General features: G+C 38.6%; 1 protein-coding gene across 37 annotated transcripts in view; it reads right to left on the reverse strand.

Annotated features, from left to right (window-relative positions):
* Window positions 1-12900, reverse strand: part of NRXN1 (neurexin 1) — a 674512-nt gene that overhangs the window by 112731 nt on the left and 548881 nt on the right. For all 37 annotated transcript variants that reach the window (XM_068186598.1, XM_068186597.1, XM_068186587.1 and 34 more), the window contains one exon: window positions 7604-7775. In XM_068186598.1, the coding sequence (XP_068042699.1) occupies window positions 7604-7775 (172 nt within the window). The remainder of the gene's footprint in view (window positions 1-7603; window positions 7776-12900) is intronic.

Raw genomic sequence — 12900 nt, forward strand, 5'->3', positions numbered from 1 at the left:
GATATAGGACCAGTCACACCACTTCTTGCCTTAAACTGGGATACTCTGATAGAGAATTCATGAGGAAAGACATCCGACAGGTAGTCAGCTACAGAATGACATTGGGCTTTCCAGTTCTGAGGTATGAAAAAGAAAATTAGGGTCTTAAAATCCTGAATTAATATCTGCATTACTGTCTTCATATATCCTTGAGGTCCTAGTGTTCTCACCACTGTCCATTTGCAAACACATGTGCAGTTGAAAACCAAATTCAAAACAAAAACAGCAATGAAGAAAGGTTACTGTGATGAGCAGAGAAATGAGAAAACTATTCTGAAAAAGACCCTCTAAGAGAAACAATTTATGCAAAGAAGCAGACTTGACCCAGTACATTTTAATTTCTAATTTCTTAAGGTCTTCTATCACTAACCTTACTTTTAAATACACATGTGGAAAAAAAAAAGGAAATGGGAATGGGAAGAAAAGCCATCCAAGCCACTAATCCTTTACAGGGAAAGTGACCCATTGATTTAAATATAGTTCCATTAACATTTTCTTTATCATTCTAAACATTCTCAGAACTTGATTTTTGACTGGTAATGAAAATAATCCATAAGCTGTGTACCACATTAAGCCTTTGTCTTGAGCCACTGCAATCAATTAAAAATATTTTCTGTGAAAATTCAAATTATCTTACCCATGTGCATTATCTTTCATAGATCAACTTTACTTTTACTGCTACGATGCATATTCAACAGTCAGGTGTTTTTTTAACTCTGAGATAAGAAGAGAAAATGCTTTGTTGGATTAAAATGTTTAAGCCAATGAAGATTTTGCAAAATCTCCCATTCTAGAAAAAATGCAAATATATTGCACAAAACCAATAATTTCTGAATTTCAAAAATGTAAAAAATTGGAATTATTAAGTTCTTTTATTTCAAAATATCTTTTTAGAGTTTTCTGCCTTTCATTTTTCCATTTTGTTTTTTCATTTGCTGTTAAAGGAAGCATTTTTTTTAAATTCTTCATTCACTAATCTTTTTTCTTCTGTAGTAATTTTGAATTTGTCTCTCTTACAGCCTATATGGTTTCTAACTTTTATATTAAAAAATCAATGTCATTCAATAAATAACAAGGTTTAAATGATCATGCTTCCATTGAAAAATCAATCTATTTACTCCTTTGATTTTCATTAGGTAGGAATCTGTGATCCTGTTCTCCCTAAGACAGAGTCTGATCCATCAAAGAACTCGACCTTTACCACCAGGGCTGGGTAAATTCTTCCTGAATATTTTTACATGGAACTTCATCAAAGACTTTTTGCAAATCAAAAACCCCAGGTATGTTAACTCATTCATATTTATACCCCATTATCTCCTGTGAAACCAGGGTAGGTTTAGCTATAACAGGTACCAGCACACCTTCCCAGGTGGAAACCTCAGCATAAACAGAACCCCAGGGAGATGTGACTCCATGGACACGAGTGGCCATAAATAACACTGATGAGTTTTGTTTTCCAGATCAGGGTGGGTGAGACTTTGCTTGGTCACAAAACAGCTACTGGCTTAGCTGGAATTTTTCCCATTATCTTCTTACTAATTCCATTGACTAAATATTTTAGACCTACATCTTCCACTTCTAAAGCCCAATTTTATACATGTGGCATAAATTTATACATAAAGCGTTTATTTGCACATTCATCTTCTACAGATTCCCAGATGGAGAGCTCCTGAGAAACCCTCACAATTTTTCCAAACACTGTTATCTCCAAGGGAAGTAATGACTTATGAGATGTCCTTATTTCACTGGCACTGCTGGTTTCCCACAGCAGGAAAATGACATCCTAACTAGGAGACATGGGGCACTCTGTGTTTTACAGAAGCTTAATTGCTTAACTCTTTTCTTAATTGCTTAAGTCTTTTCCATTAGATTTCCCTCCTGGGCATAAGGGCAGTTTTTACTTTGTCTTTGGGAACAAGCAATGAGAGATTCCTCCAGGTTTGCAAGCTTTGCAGCTTATCAGATGATGGTGTTTCCTCATATCCTCTGTGTCTTACCATCAGGACTGAGGGATGACAGATCTGATTGTAGGAATCAAAACCCTGGCCATAGCAAAGGAACACACACGAGAGAAAATCTAGATGGATTCTTTTATCCAAAGGAGGAACTCAGTGAGAAAAATTGTGGCTGGACAAATAGCTAGCAGTCAGAAGCTTCTGTTATTTTCCTGTGAAACACCCTGAAAGTCCTGCGTCCAAACAGCAGTGGCCAGAGAGGTTTGGAAATTTGCTCTCTGGCACAAGGCAAAGCAAACACTGAGTGATCATTTACTTGTTAGATTCCTACATCACTTTGACCATTATCATTTTGTACGGATGTGGTGATAGCAGGCTGACTGTCCCTTTTATTAGAATATCCAAAGACACATTTGTGAAAGTGCTTGAGATGTCTCCCTACCACCACACTTACGCCTGAAAAACATCTTTGATCCTCTTCAGAAGAGGCTGTAGGAGCTTGAATTTGGAAGCCGCTTCTAAGCCAATAGTGAGCAAGTTAGGCAAGTACAAGGGGAAATGCTAATCCATTCCTGGAGAAACAAATGTACTGACACAAATGTCTCCTGTTAATTTTATAGTCAATCTGAACACAGAAAAAACAAGACAAATGGATGTTATTTACCCTAAATGGGATACATGGTAATAGCTAACTCCTAGCATTTGTATCTCATGAAAAGGATACAGACACTTTTTCTATTTTCTAGAATACAGTGACCAAGAGAAGCATTTAAATGACATGTCCCTTTCCCCTAGCCCTTGGATGTTCTGCAGGAACAACCTTTATCCCACAGATCCAGAGAGAGTCCCTAAAGACAACACATGTGATCTCAGCTCTTTAATAAAAACCAAATCACCAAAAAAACCCCCAAACCAACTAACCAAAAAAAAAAAAAAAAAAAAAAAAAGCCCAAATCAAAACCCAGCAGAGAATTTTTCTATATTATACCAAAGCCCTTAGAGCTGGTGATTGCCATATTGCAGAGGTACTGGCACTTAGCTCAATGTTCATTTTCTCTTCTGCCAGCATCCATGGTCTCTCACACAGGTTCTTTGGTGTCTGTGCTCCATCATGATTTATACCTCCTGATCACAGAGATGCATCTGTTCCAGCAGTCTGGCAATGCTCTGGACAAGCTCGTTTCTGCAAGCAATGTGAGTGACATACTCACGCTGTCAGATCTGGGTCTGTCAGACACATCCCTGACACGTCCTGACCCATGGCGTACGTGAGGACAGCTGTGACAAAGTTATGCTTTTCTAAGGCTAAGCAGAGATCCAGGGATGACTGGGAGGGCGTCACTTTAGATATTTGCCTGCATCAGACAATATCTCCCAAACTGCTGCAGGGTCCCAGGAATGCTGAGCAATCTCAGCAGACTGAGCAGCTTTGAAACCATAGACCCATTGCCCAATATCCAATAGGTCATTCTCCAGATAGAAAATTCTGCATCGGTCTGATTTACGATGGAAGTCGTGAAGAGAAAATCCTCCCTGGTAAAATGATAGTTGTGCTGTGTGTTCTAAAAGAATCATCATTGGACAAACTGCCTTTGACCACAGAAAGCATAGAGTTAGTGTCAGAAATTCTTTCACAATTGTGGCTTTAAAATGTCCTCTACCTTGTTTTGATACACTTTTTCTGACTAGCAAAAGAGACACACTTCACTACCAAGGAACAAAAATCAGATAATTAAGGAAACTGTTTTTCATGATAAATAGATATGATTATGAGCACTATTATGATAAAGATTAGGGTTTTTTTTCCCTCCTCCCTTTCTGATCTTATTTGAAACACTTTTTCTTTCAGGTAAGGAAGAAAATGTTGTTTCAAATTAAATAAAATGCTTTGTTCTCAGATTATCTAAGTCTCCTGTAAACACTGGGCAATCTTGACATAAAAAGTTAGAACATTTTATTCAGAAAATAGCAAAATTAATATTCTCATATTACTAAAACCTTTTTTTTTTTTTTTAATTTGACCAAAATTCTTAGTTCAGTTTGACACAAATTAGCAAGTTCTTTTCTTTATGCAACCTTAGGAAACTGACAATTCAGTGTAGAATTATTACCTAACTGAAGTTACATGAGCAGCCTCTTCCCAGAAGCAGCTGGAGTTGCTGTTGTGGAGCAGTCCCATCACAACAGCAGCCAGACCATTGGGAAGGGAAATTAAAACTAGACAGTGAAGCAGTCAAGACAAGCCACAAGGAGTAGAAAGGATCTGCATGGAAATGGGGATAGTCTATTGATTAGGAGCTCTGACTGAACAGTCAGCAGTTTTCTCATCCCTGTTTAATATAATCATAAATTCAGCTTCATCCAGATAAGTTAATGTGAATTCACTATCTGAAAAAGAGGTCAAGATGAAATACTGAAGTTCTTTGGGAAGGTGCAGAGGGATGGTGATAATTCAGCAAAGAGACATAACACTGAATTTAGTTAAGACAGATGGAATAAATAAATCGAGTGAAGATACGGGTGTCTTAATCAACTATCAAAAAACTACAGTGTGCCACTCACAATCACATGGCTATGCACCAGCCACAAACACAAGAAATGGGGAAAACAAAATCAACATTTAATAAAGGGCAGAAATTGAAGTGTACATCCTAACAGCTCTAGCATTTTCTTCAGAAAAGTGACAAGAAAGAAACTTCAGAGTAAAAATTTACTTTGATGGTAGTCTGGAAGAACATACATATGTAAATCCACACCTCTGTTTCTGAAAATCCTCCAGCCATTTCAAGATACTGAAATCTTCACATTGGTCTAGGACTAAAACACATTTTTCCCAACTATATATCAAAAAGCAGCCATCCACCTTAACTAGGATAATCATCCTCTACCACTGACCCCTGCCTCTTTTCATTTTACAGCTCTCTCATTTCACACCCACTCAGATATAAATTGAAGGTGCATTGGCCCAGAGCAAGCTCAAATGTACTGGGATCAAGAATGATGTCACAGGAGAGACAGACTACATTCTATTCATCTTCCAGGGTCACTCTTCTGCATTTCATGCAGCTATTGGTTAAAACACACAAAGCCACCATGGAAGCTTTGTGAAATATTACCATGTAATTTTTTTGGCAATTCCAGCTGTTATTGAGCCTTGGGTATCCTTACCCACAGCAGCTACATGGGGCTGGATGAAGGATACACAGGCAATGAAACTGGGAAATCCTGAGTCTCTGACCAGAAAAATTCTCTCAGAAAATCTTCACCCAGCATTTTAAGGCACCAAACACAAAAAAGCAATGCCTTGTAATCAGGCATCCCAACCTGAGGAGTAATTCTCAGAAAAATCTTTCCTCATAAAGAAAGACCTGATCAGTTGGTATGCTTTAGACAACCAACTGATTATTCAATTTCATCTTTGAAAAGAAAAAAATCCAGCATATGTAACTATAGCAACTTTATTAATTAGGCTGCCTAATCTTGGTTTTATTATTAACTAAAAAAAAATGCAAAACAAGACTGGCAAATCTGATGGAGCAGCATAGAGAGAGAAGGGAAAGGTGTGGCTTGATAATCACTTTCTGGGAAGGGAGAAGAGATGGAAGGTGAAAAGGGGGAGAATAGCAGCCAAAAGCAATGCTATGGCATAGAGGAGTCATAAAATATTACTATGGGAAAGTCAAAGAAAATTACAGGCCAACAGCAGTCTTAGAAGATCCAGCAATAAAACAAGCCAAGGGATTGGTACCACAGCTAAGGAAGCAACCAAGGAAGCCTTGAAATGCAGCCTGCACATAGAGTTCCCATGGAAGCTCAAGAAGATCTAATTTTTCTTTTCTTTTTGCAAAGAAAACATCCAACCTCCTTCCAACTCCACCAATCCCATCCCAAGGAAATCACTCTATTTTCTAAACTGATCTTTGTTCAGTATAAACAAGCTCTACGTGCCACTAGCTTCAGAACTCAAGGCTTCTTTTTGTGTTTGAGCCTGTCCAGGAGCTCCCTGTTCATTCACACAGACCTCCTGGCATGTTTGCCTGACTTCCTCTTCGTTGGGATGCATCACTCCTGAGCTTGGAGGTGGTGAATTCATGCTCATCACTGAGGTAAAAACCAAAAGAAGCGAAAAAACACCTCAAGCTTATCTCTCCCTTTGTGCTGAATAGGTCTTGAACACAAATGATAACAGGTCCTTCTCAGCTTACACCTTATTTCATCAACCATTTACCAAATCCTTTAAAATTAGAAGGCTAGTGGGCCACAGGGGAAACAGGAATGTCTGAAAGATCACTGAAGGTATTTCATTCAGTATCCCCCTTTCCCTCCAAAGTTTATCACTGCTCATAGATGTGTCTAACTCAGAAATCATTAATGGCTCTAATTGCCAGAGCTGTCATTCATTCATAGCATATTAGCACACAGGTGGGTTTTTTAACAACTTCTGCTATAAATAGTTTATTTCCCAATACATACTTTCATTATTTCATATATTCTGAATTATTTCCAAGAAATTATCTGAAGGGTTATATTTCACACGTGGATTTTTAAAAAAATATTTTTGTTTTTTTAAATAGCTGGACTACAACTGAAATGGCACCGACAATAACAAAAATCCCCATCCTAAATACCAATAATTAGTCCAGGGAGTGGCTTATGCATTCCTTACTGGTGAAACACACCCTCCTGCTGCACTCTACCCCCAAAAATGAAGAATTTTCTACTTTTAAACTGCTAAATCAGAACTGTCATTTGCACAATCGGCATTCTGGTTTGCATATTTGCCTTCATTTACACCTCTAGATTTGCTGCCTTTTGCTTAATAGAAATACACAGAGCAACTGTTAGGAGATAACATGCAGATGTATAAGTTAGCATTAATGGCTCTTTCAATTAAGGGATTGCGTATCTGAAAAACCTGTTGCCTTTAAAAGTGAATAAAATTAGCCACATAGTAATCCTCAGCGCATAGCATTTGCATAAAATTAAATGTGGGCCTGCTCAAGACAGCTCTGCTGTCATACTAGTGGTCCTCTCTTCAAGTGGCCAGCATCATCTGCATAAATAACATCCTGTAGTTTTCATTTGGAGTTAAGGCACCTCATCTTGGGTGGTTGGCTGTGCAATTGATAACTGTGGTGCCCTTTGGTTTGTTGCTGCTGGAAGACTTCTGCTAAATTCATAAGCTTCAGATTGCTGTTATCTTGTAGTCAAAGAACACAGACAACCTCTTCCTCAGTAAATGTTTCACCCCATCACTTGGGGATAGACTTGTGAGTCACTTTAAACTGTGTAGCTTTTGTCAAAGCCTTTTTTTTCCCCCCGCTAAACCAAAAGTGCAATAAAAACAAATGATAGCAAGAAACAAAACTACTACTTCATGCCCTGATAACTGCATTCTTCCACTTGCTGTAATAACTTTAATTTGGGCTTTTAAACTCACTTAGGAAATGCCATCATCATAAACTGCATCGCTCAGGATTCTTTTAACTACTTCTGCAGCTACCAAAACACTTCAAAGGAGCTGATATTGCATTAGGAGAGGAGCAAAACGAGGCCAACTCCGGGCACCCCCCACCCTCTTAGTGCCAGGTGTTTGTGTGAGGCCTTACCTGCTGGGTAACGCTCGATGACGGGCCAGTTGTCCACCTGCAGGGTGGCATTGCCACCGCTCCTCGTGAAGCGAACCACGTGGTACTTCCCATCGTTAATGATGGCGTTCATCTCTTCGATGGCGATGTCATCCGTCCCAACATTAAATTTAACTCCAATTTTTCCCTGGTGCTGCAGAGTTGGGCAAAAAAATAAGAAAAGGGGAAAAAAAAAAAAAAAGAAGAAAAAAAAAAGAGGAAGAAGAAAAAGAACTAATTAGGAGTTGTTTTAGAAAGAATTGAGACAGTGCGGCATACAGGGGAAGATTTCTTACAACATCTTCCCTCCTCAGATGTAACTTCTGAAGGTTTGCAGTGTGGCAGTGACAAACCTCCTGACAGCTTAGGAAGTCTGGGATGTGTTTTTGAAGGATAATTGATATTCCAAATGAGTTACTTCACCAAACTGAGCTCTCTCCTTTTACAAGAGATTCAGATCAAGATGAGGACAGGGGAAGATGGAGGAAAGCTCAAGGTTTCTGTCTTTGCCCTCTCCCTCACCTCCCTGAAGATTAAACAAAAATTTTCCTTTTAGACTTTCAAAACAGAAAGCCCTACACAGTGCCACTTGGAAGAGATACAGGAATTTTCTGGCCATAAAAGCCAAGTTCCAGCCCTGCTTTTCCTTTTTTCAAACCTCATTCATACCCAGAGCCTTCAAAAATGATAACAAAGGAGGAGATTATTTTTTTCCCCTTGGAGAGATTTTTGGCATCACATTGTAGTGATTTTGAATCATTAAGCCAAGATCACATTGGCTGATTAACAAGGACTTCCCTGTTCAGAGCCAGAGAGCAAGAAAAGTCATTTGCTGACACAGGGATGTGGTATTGTTCTCACTAAGGCCAGAGACTTTTTTTTTTTTTTTTTTGCTGGGATTTGCATATAAACTTCTGTGTTTGAGTTCTGTTAGGGCTAAGGGGCCTTCCCATGCACACCAATACCTGGGAGCAAGGCAGTGGATTTTCCAAATGATTGTCATATCGGCATGTTTTCATTTTTATTGACTTTTATTTATTAAAATGTTCACTCTAATGGGACACCTGCATTTTAATAAAATCTTTTAATATCTATTAAAGTTAAGGGCTTGGAATTTCCTTTTCTCCTATAAAATCAATTCTACTCTTCAATAAAAGTATTTATTACACTGAGGAGAGAAAAAAAGAAAAGCACTGCACAGTATGATATTAGGGACTTATTCATAATAATTGGTAATTCTACATGAAATTTCATGTTTCTGGAACTTGTACACCCTTCTTTAAAGTTAAAAAAGTTCACAAAGTTTTTACATGACCAGATGAAACACAGTGAAATATTTTACTTTGTACATCTTGGTCATTCACATCAAATCTTCCAGAGCCAGTTTCACCTCTCTAGCAGAGCTCTTGCATTTGCTCTCTCTCTGTCTTACTACCCTTAGCACTGCTTCCTGCACTAAGTGTATTCTGCAGCTCCTTGTCTCTGGAAGTCCCTCAAGCAAAGAACTCAAGAGTTTGTCCACTTTATTTTCTTTTTAAACACCTGACTTTGTTTTCCAGCACTGCTTGCATTCTGCAGCTACCCAGCTGAGCAGCTGCTGAACACCTCTGCAGTTCCTCATCATTCTGGCCTGATGCTCTCAGCTCCTCATCTGTGACTCCTTCTGAAACAACTAAAGGACCATTCCCTCATGAGATTTGCAGAATGAGTCTGAACAATATATTTTCGGTTGATTGACAACGTTCTAAACAATGTTCTAAGCATTCCTCTTTTTTTTTCCTTGTGGATTGTTTCAATATTTCTCCATTCGCTGGTCCTGCTTTTCTGTGTCTATAGAGTGTCAATAAGGGATCCACCTTATCCAATTCATGCTCATCTTCTTTTGCCTCTGGTGTGAGTTGCATAGCAATTTCCCAGTTATCTTGGAAAGGTAACCGTGTCTCTTAATTTCAGCTGCTTCAACGAGACTCAGAATACATTTCACCCCTTTTTTTTTCCCATGGATGCAGTAGCTTATTAGCTTCACCTGTTTCATTCATATGCTTACTCTCTTTACACAGAAATATATACAAAGAAATGTAACATTGTCCTGCTTTAAAGCAATCTCCTCTTTTACTAATTTTTGAAATGTAGAAAACCAGCAAGTAATGATAATGGTGTATGCAACTTTTCATAGTACTTTCAAGAAATCAAAGGCTCTGAGGATTAAATAAAGCCGACTAATTTTACCATGATTCATAATTACACTATTCATAACCTACACTTTATATACCAGTTTTCTTATTTCCTATATATATATATGCATATACATATATTATTTTAGATGTTTTTAAAAATTACAAAGGAAACAAAGCAGCTTTAAAGTGAATAGAAATGGTGGGGGTAAAAAGAAGTGGCATACATGTCACATATATCAGCAGTTTTTCCAAAGTCGGAGCACGTGGGGCTGTAGCCAAATTACCATTTACAAATGCCCAGGTATTGGCAAGTGAAATGAATACTTTGCAGAGATGAAAGCAGACTTTCAGCCTTCCTTTATAGATATATACCTTCTAGTGAAAAAATCCCAAGTTTTCCTGACTTGCCTACTTTTGCAGAGAAATGCTGTGCACAGACACCAAGCATGCAGATGCAAGAGCAAATATCACCCTAAAAGCTGGTAACATATTACAGCGATTCTTTTGTCTTTATTTGGAATGTATTTGTGTATCTGAAACCACAAAAAACCCCTCATTTTTAAAGGTTACATTTAATTTTTTACACACTCCTCCAGCACCGGTGGCCATCTCAGTAACACCTCCATAAAACAAGGAAGCAAATTTGTGTTTCAAGTTGAAGGCTTCCTGATTATTATATCCATATTTAAGCTTGACTTCTGGACATCACATCAAACATTATATGAATTACAACCCCATTGTGCACAGCCCTTTAGAACCACAAAACAAAACATGACGCTGCAATAAGCACCTTTCTATGTAGATAGGGTTTTTTTTTAAACCATTGCATTATCATGCAGGAATTTGACTCACTGCCCACTTCCCCCACTTCCAGGTAACATTATTTTTTGTTTGTCTTTGTCACATTATTTTTCATCTGTCTTAGGTTAAGACCATGTGCACACAGAGTTATTGTGGATCAGCTGACATACAGTAACCTGTTGAGATAATTGGATCTCAGCCCTCAGCCTTGTTATGCATAATCTAGTGGGCCTGTAACCTTTTAGAAAGAGCTGGTTTTTATATTGCCTCTTTTTTTTTTGGAGCAATATAGTAGTGCAGAAAGCAAAGGTACTGATGAAACTGAAGCCTATTAATTTACTATTTTCACTTTGCCAGCCTCAGTTGCATAGTAAAGTGGTAGAAATTTTCCTTTATCACTCGTTCATTCAAAATAATCTTAGAAGTCATCCTTCCTGTCAGCCTCAGACAAATGCTGAGTGAGAGGTTCCCTCTTCAGCACCCTGCTGCTGGGCACTATAGAAATGTCTGTGCATCCCTAAATACTGCAATAAGTCAGCACTCCTGTTGAACGGTGCTATCCCTGCCAATGACCCAAAACAATACAAGCTCACGTTCCCACGAGCAAACACTTTTTTGCCCACAAGCAAAGATGATCATTTCAGAGCTCCCCTGGTAAAATTCAGCTCTGTACACAGAGCCCATAGAAGCCCACTGCACTGTTTATGGCTCTCAGCCTGTGTTTTCCTTTTCTCAGTCTCACCCAGTCGTGAGAGAACATAACAATGGAACCAATTCCTTTTCCTACTGTGTCTTTATCTATTCCATACTGCTGAGGCCACAATAACAGAGTCGTGCAGGAGGTGTGAGAGTTTCCAAGAAAGGCCAAAAGAGAGGAGGGATGCATTTCAAGAAGCGGCTTAAACGCTGTGTCTACGGAAAAGATTTTGAACCTCAGATGGAGGGTAGTGTGAATAATGCTAAATCCACCACATCACCACCACCGCTCCCTGGGGCCAATGCAGCACAGGGACCTCGGATTCATCTACAGACACCCCGTGACACTCTGAGCCCCAGCCAGCAACTCTCCAGAAACACCAAACATTTGGTTTGGAGGTGCTTTGGCCACCTAGCTGTCCTGTTTCTGGGGCCAGGCTAAATATGTTAATGGCTTCAAAGCAGTTGGATGAAGCTGTGAGACAGCTCCAATTCTATGCTCCTAATGTGCTGTGAAACGTTGGGAGCTTTAATTGCTCCAGTAGTGTAGGATGTGTATGTGTGCATGTGTACGTACCAATCACTTCAAAATGTTTTGTCTTCAAAAGCTTTGGCAGCAACTGCTGTAATCTAGCAACTCCAGTGGAGTATTTTCAAGCCTATTTTATGAATTGTGTTCTCTAAATACTTAACAGACTTCTGATGAGGCACCAGGAATGCTGATGAACCCGAGAACCAAGCAAGAAAGGTGGAATGCAAATCAAGCCAGCAGCTGACATTGCAATTTGTTTCCTGTTGGACTTTAGTTCGGTGCTACCAATCTGCCAAAATGCAGTAAAACCAATGCTACTATTTTATATATATATAAATATATATATATACACACACACACGTATAAATATACATATATATAATTGATATTTCCTGTAACATCAGCAAGGCTTTGCTGCTCTCTGTAGCAATAACTCCGGAATTAGTCAAACAGGAGTGATGCAAAGTTGGCACAACAGTCATTTTAGAACAGACTGCAGACAACCTAAGCTCTCAATGCTTACAGCCTTTAACCACTTCCAAGGAAAAACAATAACACTGGGACTCCCACAGGTGGACAAATTGAGAAGAAAAAATTCAAGCGTGCCAGCTTGCATTTTATATCATCAGCCCCTGAGGTACCACTGTCTGGTGGATGCAGTAACAAAGTCTTAGAACTAACTGAAATTTTGGTTTTACTGAAGTGTAAGTTTCTTGAGTTTTATTAACACTGATTACATTTTCCCACAAATGTAATCGGAGGTTAATATTCTATATGATAGAAAGCTGTGCAAAATAACTAAAATAATATCTGGGTTTCTCAATTCTTTAAGGAGATGCACATTTTTAAATAGTACTGCTTGCTTCAGAAGGTGAGGGATAGACAACAGACAGAAGATACACCAAGATTAATGGTGATACACCAAGATGCTCCAAGATTAATGAAGTAACTATATATATTTTAGTGTAATAATCCATCATTATTTCTTATTACCACCTGGTATCTTCCAAAGGAAATGCTTCTTGGAAAAGATACAGAAGATACAAATCATCTAGGAAGAGTTCTTTGAGTGA

This window comes from Anomalospiza imberbis, chromosome 3 (genome assembly GCF_031753505.1).
Source record: "Anomalospiza imberbis isolate Cuckoo-Finch-1a 21T00152 chromosome 3, ASM3175350v1, whole genome shotgun sequence".
Lineage (NCBI taxonomy): Eukaryota > Metazoa > Chordata > Aves > Passeriformes > Viduidae > Anomalospiza > Anomalospiza imberbis.